Source organism: Catharus ustulatus, chromosome 7 (genome assembly GCF_009819885.2).
Source record: "Catharus ustulatus isolate bCatUst1 chromosome 7, bCatUst1.pri.v2, whole genome shotgun sequence".
NCBI lineage: Eukaryota > Metazoa > Chordata > Aves > Passeriformes > Turdidae > Catharus > Catharus ustulatus.
The window spans coordinates 34,943,091-34,958,032 of record NC_046227.1 but is presented as its reverse complement, the minus strand read 5'-3'; the positions used below and the strand labels follow the sequence as shown (position 1 = coordinate 34,958,032).

The following is a 14,942-nucleotide window of genomic DNA, read 5'->3' as shown; positions in this document are numbered from 1 at the left end:
CACACAGAAATACAGCAAAACCAAAAATTTCCATTAAATTTGCTAAAGTCAAGGATATATGGCTTTGATTTGAAGGAAAATGCAATCATGCATTTGTTGTGTGGAAACACCACTGGAGCCACCAGTCATGACAACCATAATTTTCTCTTTTGCAATATTCCTTTCTCCTGGAAGGAGCAAAACTGCTGTTCTGGAGGAGGCATGCATTAATGTAGCAGAAAACAGCAAATTTTTGTTTAGCTACTTTTCCATTTGTTTAATGTGGTTTGGACAAAAGAGTAATAATGGGTTTATGAGAAAGAGTTACTGGAATGTTTCAGAAGAAATGTAATTTTTTCTGTGCATGATTCTAAAGAAATAATGTTGTCTGGCTTGCACTTTTATGGCAGTTGTTCTGATGAGGAGCCCTGGCTAACTGTCCCCTTGGAGATTGATGCTGGGTGGTGACATCTGATACAGAATGGGATGGGTCTGTGCAGGAACGTGGGCATGGAGGGAGCTGAAACTACCAGTTCTTGGGGAGGGAGATGGCAGCTGGTGAGAAGAGCAATAGTGAGATGGTCCTGCCCATTTTTTGCTTATTTATTTTCATTTTATGTCCCTTAATAGTAGCTGCAGGACCTTTCCTTACTGTGGCTTTTGTGACTGTGGTTAATGTGTCACACAGGGATGAGGGCCAAGCTACCAAACCAGAATTTGTCAACATTCAGCCAAAAAGGATTTTTCTGCTCACAGGGATGGTGATCTCAAGAACCCATTGTACCCAACTCCTTTTAAAATATTCAGTTAACAATCTGCAATGGGGGTGTTCCATATCCTGTATGGATGGCATTTTGTCATTTGCCTCCAGTAGTTGAACATTTTATTCCTAACAAGTCCTCTGACTCCTTTGGATATTGAGTGACCTGTGCCATATGGGTCCCTAAAAGCATTATTTGTTGAATAAACAAATACTTTTTTTTTTCCTTGCATATCTTCAATTCTGTTTTATGTTTTTACACCTTTATTATTTTTCTTGGTCTCACTGGAACTGTTCAGCCTGGGCAACCGTTGAGCTGCTGTATCCAAAGTCATCCAAAATGCTGCAGGGTACTTGAGCTACCAGATTTCAGAATTGCTTTTCTAATTTTTTTTCAAAACCATCCCATGTTTGTTTGTAGTCATGTGTGATGAAAAAATACCCTAGAGGTTGCAGAGCAGTAGGATGTGAGAAGCAGTCTTTACCTGATTGAGATTGACTACTCTTGGGCTGCTGTTAGCCAATTATTTTTTGGTTTTAAATTAGATTAGATTAGATTCTTTTAAATTAGACTAGATGAATTTAAACTGTACAAAGATCCAACTTTCTATTTTAAATTCTGATTCTGTTCTCTAAAAATTATTACAGGCATGTACTTCAGCTCAATTTTATGTACTACATAAATTTATCCTTTTTATTCCATCTCCCTACTTTTCAGTTAGAGGTGCTACACCAAGAGCAGAATCTGTGCAATCTCATTTAAAATGTCATCTAATTACTCTAATGATCATAATAAAGTACTTCTGTGAAGGCAAATGCAAAAGAACCATGAATACTTCAGTTTAGTAAGCTGTACATCTGAGCTGTAACATTTTTATTTGTCATATTTACTGTTCTTTATATTTTTTCAAGCAGCAGTTGATGGTATCCTACCATTTTTGATGCTATTGTGTGGACTATTTTTTAATACTTTTTCTTTTTAATTTTTTTCCCTTACATGTAATAATATATTAGAGGGGAAAAAAGATTTTGAGGAAAGAAGTAATATTGATTTGGATTGGAAAATAAGGATGTACATAGAGGAAAACAAGTCAATGGGTGCTGATCACAGTGATGTTGGAAGAATATAACAGCAAATATAACTGGTGCTGTCTGGGTGGGGATTGTCAGAGTCCAGATTAGATTTGTGACCTAAGAAGCTGGTGCTGAGGAAGGCTGGGAAGAAAAGGTTTTCCAGAAAATGATGAGGAAATTGGTAGGTTTTTTGTCCTTAGTGCGTGGCCACATTGCTTTCTGTGGTACCTGCTCTCTTCTTTAGGTCTGTGTGTTTATTTTCTTTTTTCTTTTTTATTTTTTTCCCTCCTGTCTCATCCTGGAGTCATTTATAAACCTCTGTTTTCTACTAAAATCTTTAAATTGAGAAATGACCACATTTTGGAAACAATGTGATTCAATCTGAGACCCATGTGTGTTCTACAGGACAAGTGAGATCACTGACCATCATAACATTTTGTTAGATGTGTCAGATTGGAACATTCTGTAACATCCATGGGACTGAGATTGGGTCCATTCTCTAGTTCAGGAAGGTGTTATTTACAGCTTTAGGAGTAGGAATTAGCTGTAAGAGGAAAGAGCAAAATTAATGCTTCACCAAAGTAATCTTCGTATGATTGAAGATGTAATCAGTGAAAAAATCTGTGTTCAGTGTCCTGACAAAGACTGAGGGGTGTATAAATAGTTAAATCTGTTGATAATAGTTGCAGGAAATAAAAAATTGGAGCAGCTTTGGGTCAGGCTTTCCCACATAGTTGCTGCTCAGGCCTTCTGTTTCACTGTGTTAGACAAAAGATCTGTGGAAAAGGGCAGCTACAGCTACTGAGGCAATTAATTTATGATGGAATTTTACTAAAGAGTTCCTGGAAACCAGAAGTGTGAGTTTCACTAAGGGGCAATAAAGAAAAAAATACTTCAGTGAATTTTAAGTAATGATTTCAAGACAGTCATAATATTTCATTAAGTCCATCTCTTTAGAATCTTGGCAAAGATTAATTCCTTGAAAGTATATTCTACTTAAGAACATGTCATATCTATCATAATGAAATATGAATCTTTCATTATGAAACATATCTTCACTAAGGTACAAGAAAGGCAGGGAAACTGATTTTCTCTGTAAACATTTGAATGCATAAAAGATTAAAGTAACAGATTAGGAGCTCTACTGGAAGCAACCTCAATTTACTTTGGGTTATGGTTGGTTTGGTTGATGTTGATATTTTCCATTAGCTTGCATTCTACTGCTGTGTTATAGTAATATATAAAATCAATGATCATTCAGGATAATAAAGAATTGGGACACATTTTTGAAACACTTGTGATTGTGTGTAATGATAAACTGCATACATATCATGCATACAATTTTGTTTCCTGGTGTCTGTGCAGTTCTGTCTTTTGAATATGGGATATTTGGGACTTTGTCTGCTAAAGAAAATGGTGGAAGTTTTTCATTCTAATTGCCACCCCTCCCTGTTTGTTTTCAAGCTGATTTTGCACTGGGAAAATGATGTTCTGTTGTTTGAAACCCACATTCAGTGTAATATGATCCTGAAGTTTCGCTTCTTGTTTTTTTTCACCAGAAGTGGAAACAGTCTCATATTTTCACATTTTCTTCCTGAGTGCTGCAGAATCATGGGGTTTTGTTTGGGTTTTTTTGGGGTTTTTTGGGGTTTTTTTTCTGGTTTTTTTTTTTTTTTGTTTGGTTGGTTTTTTTTTTTGGTTTGTTGGTTGGTTGGTTGATTGGTTGGTTGGTTGGTTGGTTTTTTTTCCCCCAGTGTTCTTGTTTCACTGTATTTTATCCCCTTGACTTTCTGTGAGGACATCAGCATTTTTTGCATCAAAAGACTAAAATGTCAAACCAAATGCATTAAGCAATCTTCAACAAACGTGTCCTTTTAAGAAAATAGAAACCTGATATTGTATAAGCTGGGAAGGGTGGACAGGCACTTGTGTCAGTTCATGCTGAGCAAGTTTGAAATTAGGGGTCTCAGACTTTGCCAGTCAGTGCCTGGGCATCCACCAGAATTGCTGTCAGTGGAAATAAACAATCCCAGGATCTTCTCATTCCAATTGATTTGCTCTGCATAAGTAATTTATGGGTAAAAAAACAAAAATTTCTAGTTCAGCTTCATTATCTGTGGTTCTATCTGTTCTCTCTGTATAAAATACATATATAAAATAAAGTACATGATATTTCTGTTCTGTCTTGGTGTTATCAAAATTTACAGCTAAACTCTCCTGGCTGTAGGTAGCAAGTAGAAAAAATAGGCTGGGACAGGAGCACACACACACCTGTAAACGTCAGCACTCACAATCTTGGCTCTTTTCATTAAAACTCCTGTTTTTGTTGATTCTATTTTAATACATGCATGATTTAAAAGTTTAAAACCCTTTTTCTAAACAGGAGCCTTTCTTGTATCTCTAAACACTGATGGTCATCACAAATTCCTTTCCCCCCTTTTGAGACCTGATCTGAACACTAGTTTGACAAAACTGAAATCATTTAAGAAATTTCATGTGCTGTAGTAATTTCACCTAAAAGCTGATCATTTATCTGACATCACTGGGGAATGGATTGTGTCTACTTCCTAGAAAGATTTTTGCTTTGCAAACCCATTCTAATTAAAAGTCATATATTGAAAAATTTCTCCCATGGAGGGCTGTTGTAGAAGAAGATAAAACAAGAGAGATGATAAAAAGCAGAAATTAAATTAATTAGAAAATTTTAGTATTTTTTAGTGTATTTAACAGATTTTGAGATTGTGTCCTGCCTGTGTGCAGTTTTGTTCAGCACACAAATGAGTAGGATTGGTGTTTGGAAAATTAGATTGTCAAAAGTGCTGTGGATGATACTTCAGAGTATAAGTGCAAGTTGGATTCTTTCTGTTCATCAAAGAGGAAAGAAGTACTAATAGAAAAGAATAATAAATAAATAAATAAATAAATAAAAGAGAGAAAAAAAATCTGTCTATTGCTTTGAAGGTTTTTTTTTTTCCTCCTAAAGTTTGCTTCCAGTCTGATTTCCTGTGTTTATTGTCTCTTTTCCCCAAGGGAGATGCATTAGCAAAGCGTGGCTATGTGATGGCGATATTGATTGTGAGGATCAGTCTGATGAGGATAATTGCGAGGGCTATTTGTGTGGACCACCAAAATACCCTTGTGCTAATGATACCTCCATCTGCCTACAGCCTGAGAAGCTCTGCAATGGGAGAAGAGATTGTCCTGATGGATCTGATGAAGGCGATCTTTGTGGTACTTCTTTTAGACACCTTTTTCTGATTGCTCATGATACTGGCTGTTGTGAGATCTCCTGCTGAGGAAAAGGGTCTTGTACTGAAATTCTAGCACTAGAGCCAATGTGAGGGGTTTTGTTTTGTTAAAGTCATACTGAGTTTATGCTAGAAGTTTTAGTTTTCTTCAAAGAAGGCAAAGGAGATAAGCCTTTCCTTTTCAAACCCTTGGAAACGTTCCTGGAGGTAAACAACTTAAAGGGCAACAATGTGTAGGAAAGCACTCCACCTCATTTGTAGTTCTGTCCAACCACAAAATTTTGAGTTCATACTATAGAATGGTTTGGCTTGGAAGGCACCTTAGAGATCAGCTGCTCTGCTTAGGCAGGGACACGTCTGTTAGATCAGGCTGCTCCAAGCCCTTTCCAAGCTGTCCTTGGACACTTCCAGGGATGGGGCAGCTTCTCTGGGCAACCTGTGCTGGGACCTCCCCACCCTCAAAGTCAAAAATTCCTTCCCAATGTCAAATCTAACTTTTCCTCTGTCAGTTTGATGCCATTCCCCCTTGTCCTGCCCCTCCATCCCTTCTCCCCAGGCCCTCTCCACCTCTCCTGGAGCCCCTTTAGGCCCTGGAAAGGACTCTCAGGTCTCCCTGGAGCCTTCTCTTCTCCAGGTGAGCACCCTCAGCTCTCAGCCAGTTTACAGAGCAGAACTGCTCCAGCCTTGGAGCATTTTCATGGCTTTCCCTGCACTTGCTCCAAAATGTCCCCATCCTCCTCATGTGCAACCCAGGGCACATTTGGCTTTCTGGGCTGCAAGCTCACATTTCCAGGTTGTGTTGTGCTTCTTATCCACTGACACCCCCACTGCCTCCTCCTCAGGGCTGCTCCCAGTCCATCATTTCCCCTGTATTTGTGCTGGTGACTGCCCTGACTCAGTGCAACTCCTGGTTTTTTGCCTTGTGAACTTCAGGCTGTTTGCACAAGCTCATTTTCCAGCCTGGCAAGGTCCCTCTGGATGGCATCTTTTCCCTGCTGCATCACTCACACAACTCTGTCTCATCAGAAGCTGCTGAGGGTTCCCCAGTCCCACTGTCCATGTCACCAACAAAGGCTTTAAACAGTGACAATCCCAACACTGACTGAAGAGGATCACCACTTGAACATGGAGCTATGCTAAAATCTTGAAAGGCTGCTGCAATAAAGCTACCAGAAAAATGGTTGCACACTAAATAATTATAAAACAGGTATAGAAATCTTGTTGATAAATATAAAATTTTGTTTGCCCATCTGGGAGGCCTTTGTAGGTGTTTTAGCTGACTTTACCATATACAACATAACTGAAAACTTTTTTTTTAATTATTGTTTTTCCATGTTATTTCAGATGAATGTTCACTTAACAATGGTGGGTGTAGCCATCAGTGTTCTGTGGTTCCTGGAGGAAGGATTGTGTGCTCCTGCCCTGCAGGATTCAATCTCACTACAGACAACAAAACTTGTGAGATTATGGATTTCTGCACCAAGCACCTGAAGTGCAGCCAAGTTTGTGAACAGCATAAAAATACTGTCAAGTGCTCATGTTATGAAGGCTGGAAACTCAGTAAGGATGGGGAGAGTTGTGTTAGTACTGGTAAGTTGAAATTTGGTGCATGTTCAATATTCAGGATGTTAATAACTGATGGCCATTTAATTTACTGAGAGCATTTTTTTTTTTTCCTATATAAGAAATACAAGCTGGGATTGTCCAAATGTGGGGTTGATTGAAATCCAAGGACTCATTAAAACTGTCCCTATTCTTGATGTACAAAGGGGTATTGAAATATTAGGCTGTTGCTAACCTAAGAATGCTAATACTAGATGTTTTTAGGAATGTTAATGTGGTATAATTCTGAAATTGTTTGAAGTTTTATACAGTTTTTCATGTACAGTTAATATGCATGGACATATATGTATATACACAATATAATTTTACATTCCATACATTTTGCTATGTATTTTTAAGAAATGGATCAATCATGATATTGATCAGTATTGGTTGAGGTTCAGAAGATTGATTTTGAATGTGCAATTATATGCTGCCTGTTAGAATTAAATATTTAAGCTGTTTTTTCACCTAAGGCATTCTGGCTCTTGTTTTTTGATAGCAGTAAGAGCCTGCTCAACTCACTAATCGAGGTGAAAACCAGCACGAACCAAAGCAGGAGAAGGGAATGTATTCCCCTCATTGTTCACTGTTAACAAGTACTGAAGCATCTTTTGGAAACTATGTTAGGAGTTGTTCAGGTGCAGTGTTGTGTGTAAAGCAGAAACATGCAATATAAACTGTTATCACACCTTTATCTCCCTGGTAGGGACTTAAAAATAGTATTGAGTTTGCTTTCTAGACTTTCATAATTCAGTTTTCTTTGATTCATGATTCTTTGATAATTTTATTCTATACTATCTCTATTTCATAGAGAATAGAATGATATGATATGATATTCTTTCATATCTTTTTGCAACTCTGAACAGAAATATCTTCAACATATTTCTTTTGCTTATATGGGTATTTCACAATTCAGTCTATATTGTTAGGATATTCTTTATTTATTCTTACACTGCAATGATTGCTGTTAAAGTTCTTGCTTTATGGCAGTGCTTTGGTCTGGTTCTCAATGATTTTTGATCAATCTGATTTGCTGTATTATGGACATTTCCAGTAACTGAAAAAAGTGCATTCTTACTGGGTTAGAGAAATGAGAGGATTAAAAAGAATTTAAAACAGTGTTAGCAACTCATATGAGGAAAGCTTGAAACAAACCTTAAGCTAAATCAAGTAGAAATGTCCAATATTTTGAAACTAAATGGGGAAAAAAGTAAAGTATATTCACTTGTGCTGTAAAATGAGAAAAGTGAGACTACAATTGTTCGGGTTTCTTAAGCCCATGAGATATTTCTGCTTAATGTTTACTGGTACTGGTGAGAATCTGAAGTTACAAATTGATTTCTCCAGATTTTTTTCAAAGAATGTAGTAGTAAATATATGATCTGAGACCTGTGATGGCAGCTGATATAAAGAAAAATGATACCTTTCTTTACAAACTGGAATGATACTACCATAATGCCATCAAAGCTGTGACAAAATTATTCCATATTAAATATGACAGGTGCTTTTAGAGGCACAAATCATCTTGGCCCTTTTTGGTTTATTTAATTCAAAAGACATGGGAAGTTCTCTGGAGGACAGATCCTCTGAGGCTTCAGTTGTTGACTGTGTGAAGGGCATTTTAAGAAAGTGAGAACAATTTTGGTTTCTTTTGTGAATCTGTGAGACTCAAAATGTCGCCATCATTTAAGTCTCTGGGCATGAGATCTTGCATGAACTTAGAATGAAGAAAAAACTTTTATATAATACTATTGCAAATACAGTTCAAAGTGACCTTATGAAGATAAGCTGTCCCCCAAATGCCAAACTACTATTTCAATAATTTCACTTGTTATGAAGTAATTCTTAGAACAACCCTAGTGGTTTAAGATGCCTTGCACCAGGAGTAGGTGTGTATTCTATTAGAACAGTAATTTATTATCTATTTTCCAGAAGAAAAAATAAATTACTCAGAAGAAAATGAGAATGTTCCCCTTTAGCCTTTTTTTTTCTGTCTGAAATAGCATTTTCCTATGCATAAGAAGCATTTCACAAGTACACAGCAATAACATGTAAAGTTAGTATGCAATACATTTTCAGAATATGGTGAAAACACTTATTTGTGAGGCCATTAGAATGGGAATATGAGTGCTGAAAATGCAGGAATTATGTGATTCTAACTTTTTTCCCTGATTGAATTTCACTATGAAAGAAAGTGTGTTTGTCAGAGGAAACAATGAATTGCCAGAGAAATGTAACGAGTTACAGAATAATAAGTAAATAGAACTAAAATGCTTGAATTGAGCAGATCTTCTCTTTCAAGTTTCTTTTCAAAAACCTTTTTTAGTCTCCTCTGTGATATCTCATTTCTACTTGTCTTCATTTCTTGAGGGTTTTAAATGTTGTCTCTTTTCTCCTCCAGACTTTCTTCCCTTTCCATGTCTTGTTTTCATCTCGTTTGATTGTTGCTGTTCTGGCATTGTTACATTACTGACTTCCCGAACATTAAATGTTTCCTTTAGATTTAAATTTGTATTGATTGAACGAAGAGTGTGCTACAGAGCTCCATTATTCAGAGAGAAAGTCAATACAAATTATAGGTTTTCATATATGTGCTCCTGGTTTCTCTTGGAACACATTTCAAAATAAGTTGTGCTGGTATATTGCACTTCCTCTTTTAAATGCTAATAAGCATTCAGAAAAAGAAAAGAAAAAGGTACTATTCTTTAAAGATATTTAAATTTCATGTTTACATTCAACCTTTCAGACTTTGGTATAATAAATGTTAGATGAGCTCAGAAACAGTTTAAAACTGACTGTCAGTCTTTTGTAAGCAGTGGAAACTCTTGTATCACTTCAGATAGATAGATAGATAGATAGATAGATAGATAGATCCTTTAAAAAAAAAAAGAAAAAAAAAAGAAAAGGAAGATGATGTGTCTTTCTGTTTGATCTCAGCTGGTTTGAAACTCAATTCTGTTATAATTTCCAGATACCTTTCAATACTAAAATGGAGAGAGGCATAGTCCATCATAGTCCAATCCTCTCTGAGCTGTGTCAAACTTTTAATGAAGGTTTTATTCAGAATTTCTATGAAGTTATTGTTTTTCTTTGAGGTAATTTTCATAAAAGCATAGTGTAGATTGCTTGCTGTGCTGCTGTTGTTGCAGTAAGCTTCAATCAAACAATTAGGTTAAGTCAGAATTTTTCCTAAGAAAGAATTTTAAATTTAACCCACTGAAAAATATGAGGAATTATTCTTGATGGAGTCTTTTTTGATAGTATTGTTTAGGCAGTTTTCTTCTAGCAGAGATTTTTTTAATAGCTTTTCATGTAATTTGTACTTTTTTTGCATCCTATATTTTATACCCTAATCTTTGTGGTAAAAAAAATTGAGGCATTTATGAAACCATGAAGTGCAGAAATGTATGATTTTTCTAAACAAATTGATAACAGTTAATTTTCCTGAAAGTTTTAAAGAATCTAGGAAAACTACCATTATATCAATTTGAGACTTTACAGAGAGGTTTTTAGTCAATTTGCAGAAAAAAAACCATTTGGTCTCAATTTCTCAAAGATTAATCTGGAAAGAAACATCAAATTTTGGGTTTATTGGATGATGGATGGGGTTTTTTTAATTTTTGTTTATTTGTTTTTAGGTTTTTGGGGGGTTTTGGGGGTTTTTTGTTTGTTTGTTTGTTTTTGGGGTTTTTTTGCATTTTGTTTTTGTTTTCTTTTTTTAATTATTTGATTGAGCCAGTAATGTAGCTGATTTTTTAGAGCCATTGGATGACCAGGTTGGAAAGAAGATCAAAGCCTGGCTACCACTGCTGCTGTTTTTCTGCTTTCCAAGACCTTCAGGACACCTTCAGTGCTAAACTCCAAGTTTCCCAGGGGTGAAATGTTTTGTTGACTCACTCTCCGGAAGATTTTTGTTTTTCTGGTCTTTCTTGGTTTTCCTGGTCCAGTTTAAGCCTTTAATCCCTGCCCTACTTGTTATTTATACAGAAAACAGGATTTTTTCCATTTTCAATTCATAAGCCTTTTATGTCTTAAGGGAATTTAATGTGCTTCCACTCATCTTCTTATTCCGTTTTTTTAGACTAAGCAGTTCCAGATTGTTTGTTCTTCCCTTGCAGGCCATGATTTCTAGACCTCCTGGAACACCTGCTCTTTTTCTCTATTATTTCTGTATTGATTCACACTCTTCTTCAAAAGCTGTGCTCAGAGGAGGGTACGGTGTTGCAGCTTGTTGTCAGCCAGGTTTAGGGTTTTGTAATGTTTATTTAAATTGTAAATCCTGTCAAGATCCCATTGAACTTTAATCCTTTTCATAAAGATAATTTGCATCATAGGTTACTTATCTTAAACTCTATTTCCTCTGCTTTGAATGAAAAATCCAATCCAACACAGCACACATTTATTGTTTCTTTTTCTCCCATTGTGTTGTTAATTACTGAGAAATACAAAATAAGCGACTGGTGAGGATTATGACTTGTGCTCTTATGCACTGGAATTGCCAAAAAATCCGCATAGAAGCCTCCTGCATAATAGCTGCCAATTTATTAGAATTTGGGAAGTGCCATTAAAGTGTGTCTCAAGTTCAGATAACTGGTGCTTGTGAAACAGCTGCTAATGTCAGTGATCCTGTTCTGCACTTTATTTAATTATTTGACCACTTCAGAGCTTTGAAAAATTTGCTTTGCAGAAAGTCACTCATTGCTTTGACAAATAGCAGGGTCATTTGGAAAGTTCAAGGCAGATTGTGAACAAGTGCTTCAAGAGCAGAAGCACAGCTCTGCTGAGGGCCCTGATTAGCCTAAAACACCACAGATAATTCAGTGTGTGTGTGCAGTGGGGACCAGGAGAAGAGGAGCTGCAGCAGGAAGTGAGCAGTGAAGTGTTCAAGTGAGCGAGCAAGAGCCAAACTGTTTTTTTTCAGAGAGTCTCAGGAGCCTTGAGAACAGGAGTTCCTATTGCCATCAACTGCCAATAATCATTTGCATAAATAAATTGAATTGTGTGGAAAGCAAACCTCTCAGTATAATCTGTGTTTCACTCTGGGAGAAGGAACTCAAGAGTGTTTTGGGGGGTACAACTACATCCCCACAGAAAAGTATTGCTGTGAAAAAATATCAAAGTGGACATACTGAGTTGATTCAACCGTTTACAGAATCAAATTTTTTGTCTTTCTTTTTTGCATTATTAACACAGTTACTTGCTTGAAAAACCTTTTCTAATCTATGTAAGAACTGTAATAAAAAAATCAATTTCATAGCATGGCTGACCAATGCTGATCGTGTTTACAGATATTTTTTGCACACTTTGATACCAACTCACTGGCACAAATCATGTAGCATTAATTCACTAACAATGGAACAAGAAAGTCATTGGTAGCTGGATTTGTGATAACATGTATCAATGAGCACATCAAATGTTCATTTTCTTGCTTGTTAGTTGGGCATGAGAGGTTTTTTATGCACTTCAATTGAAAACATGCTGTATATTCCAAAAGTATTTTATGTATTTATAAATTTTTTCAGCTGATTGGCCTTCAAAACAATGAATATTTTAATGGTTTCATTTTTCTGAGCCTTTGGAGAAGCAGATTTTAAATTTTATAATGTGACTTTTTAAAGCTCTAGTTATGGGCTCATAGTGCTAGAGCTACAAAACACAGTTCAACAGTTGAGTCTGATATTCCCAAATGTAAAGTCTAATATCTCTAGTTGGGATCAAAGATAATGCTAGAAGGGAGAATTAAGAAGTCTGTTGGACTGAAAAAGTAATTGAAAGACTCCTTATCAAAAGATGAATTGTTTTAATCATCTGTTTCTCCTGATAAAGTATTCTGTTGTTCACCTTTCACTTGTCATCTATATCAATTTGTAGCAATATCTTTTTTATTATTCCTTTGAAATGTTTAATCTTCGTCTTCCAGATCCATTTGAGGCTTTCATAATTTTTTCAATTCGACATGAAATCAGAAAAATTGATCTTCACAAGCGTGACTACAGCCTCTTAGTTCCTGGTTTGAGAAATACAATAGCCCTGGATTTTCATTTCAGTCAGAGTTTGCTCTACTGGACAGATGTGGTGGAGGACAAAATTTACAGGGGCAAGCTCTCTGATACTGGAGGTATGGATTGAGTCTTTGTTTTCTAACAGTAAGAACACCTGCAGTTAGAGGGTGTTGGACCTGATCAGTTGTAACTGAGCTGCCATTTACAGAAGTAGAATTTATGATGCCATTCTGCCTTTGAAAAGGGATGAATCAAGGTTGTACTTAATTTCCAGGCAGAAAAAGACTTTTGTTATCAAAGTTTCCTTTTGCAGTATGCTCTAGGGGGAAGAAAATGGCAAATGCAAAGAACTGGTGCTTCTTCCTGGTCCAATGAGTGCAATATTGATTTTTTTTTATTTTTTCTAGTTTATCTTCACCTTTTTTAAAAAAGTGTAAGAATTTATTGGATGTCTGATAAGTTATCTCTACTCATGAGGTGAAAGATTCTGCTTCAAAATTTTATAGCATCCAGAAAGATTTCTTCTTTGCTCTGGTGACATAATGATGGCCTATAACTCTACATAATCTCAAAATATCCACAAATTAGTTTCTATAAAATGGTCTTTGCTGAAGTGTATGTTCCAGTTCTTTCATCAAAAAGGCAAACCCCAAATAATCCAGAATTAATTCCAAGAACATCTGATAAACTTGTATGTCTGATAGTCTCTACATTAGTTATTTAAGATTCTCTTTTCATCTTTTGTTTGTTTGTTTGGTTGGTTGTTTTTTTTTCCCTGGTTGTTGTTGTTGTTTGGTTGTTTATTTTTTTTTTTTCTTATTCTTTAAGGTGTTAGTGCCATTGAGGTTGTGGTGCAGCATGGCCTGGCCACTCCTGAAGGTCTGACTGTGGATTGGATAGCAGGAAACATTTACTGGATAGACAGCAATTTGGACCAAATTGAAGTAGCAAAACTCGATGGCACTTTGAGGACAACATTAATAGCTGGAGCTATGGAGCATCCAAGGGCTATTGCTTTGGATCCCAGATATGGGTAATTATGAATTATTTTTTCTTGTTGCAAAGTATTTTGAAGATGTTTAAATGTGGTATTTTTTCATTTCTGTTTTTGCTGTGACTTATAATTTCTAACATGTCTTTGATATTTCTTGAAAGTATATTATGAATTATAAAGAATCCATTATTAATGTGTATTTTCTAAGTGAAAAGGATTAGAAAATGACAAGTCAGGCGATATAGGGAACTTTTTGTTGTCAAATTACTTTGCCATGTTGTTGTTTCTTTTTTATTTATTTTTTTTTTTCAATGTGGATGATAATTGTACTGTTTGGTCTAACATTTCTGTGTGTTTAATGGACAGATTTAGGTGATTCCTCTCAGAGACCAATTTTTTTGTTTGTTTTTTTGGTGGGGTTTTTGTTTGTTTTGGTTTGGGGGTTTTGTTTCTTTGGGGTTTTGTTAGTTTGGGGGTTTTTTGTTGTTGGTTTGGTTTTTTGTTTTATTTTGGGTTTTTTTGGTTTTGTGTGGTTGTTTTGGTGGGATTATGAAAATACAGGTAGATGTTACTGGAAGCCTAACGGCTGAGTGAGGTAAATGCCACCTTTTGTGTTTGGTTTTCATCTCTGAAGTGGAGATTATGCTTGCCAGCTCCTGTCAGTGTTTTTTCTACCTATTCATTAGGGGTATGCTATAAACCAGAATATTGTGTATATTCAACTGTTCCATCCTCTTCCCAAAATTATTGCTCTTTCAGAAAGGGGAAAAAGCCCCAAACAAACAAAAACATTCAGAAAAACACAACAAAAGCAACAAGCCACCAACCACAAATTAAATGTGGCCAAAAATTCAACAGCTGACCTATCTATTTTCAAACTCATGATATTTAATTTTGTTTAGGAATTTGCTACGGTCTGTCATGTGTCTTCACTGAATATTTCTGCCAGAAACAAAGCTATGAACATAAAAATAAAGATGGATAAAGGTCCCAGAATCAATTGTGAATTAGGCTGTACGTGCTTTAATGATTAAGGCTGTTGCCCTCTCAGCTGAGATTTAGAAAGCTTATTTAGAGTGCATTGCTTATCTGTAAAGATCTTTAAAAAGAGGCATCCTGTTGGCAGAAAAATTGGCAGAGAAGTTGTTCAAATTAAATGGTTGGGAGGAAAAAAAAAATCAAATCACAACTCTTCTTGAAACTGAAGGCTTAATCTGCCTTTTGAAGAGATAGAGGCAATTGATGCTACGTTATGTTAGAAGTTAGGAAAGAAAAAAATC

The 14,942-nt window shown here is 35.9% G+C and overlaps 1 protein-coding gene across 1 annotated transcript in view; it reads left to right on the top strand.

Moving 5' to 3' along the window:
* The window catches only part of LOC116998804 (low-density lipoprotein receptor-related protein 1B-like), a 535,307-nt gene that overhangs the window by 440,943 nt on the left and 79,422 nt on the right, over positions 1-14,942 (top strand). The window contains exons 22-25 of the mRNA XM_033064919.2: positions 4,844-5,044; positions 6,406-6,651; positions 12,587-12,784; positions 13,497-13,701. Of these exons, the coding sequence (XP_032920810.1) occupies positions 4,844-5,044; positions 6,406-6,651; positions 12,587-12,784; positions 13,497-13,701 (850 nt within the window). The remainder of the gene's footprint in view (positions 1-4,843; positions 5,045-6,405; positions 6,652-12,586; positions 12,785-13,496; positions 13,702-14,942) is intronic.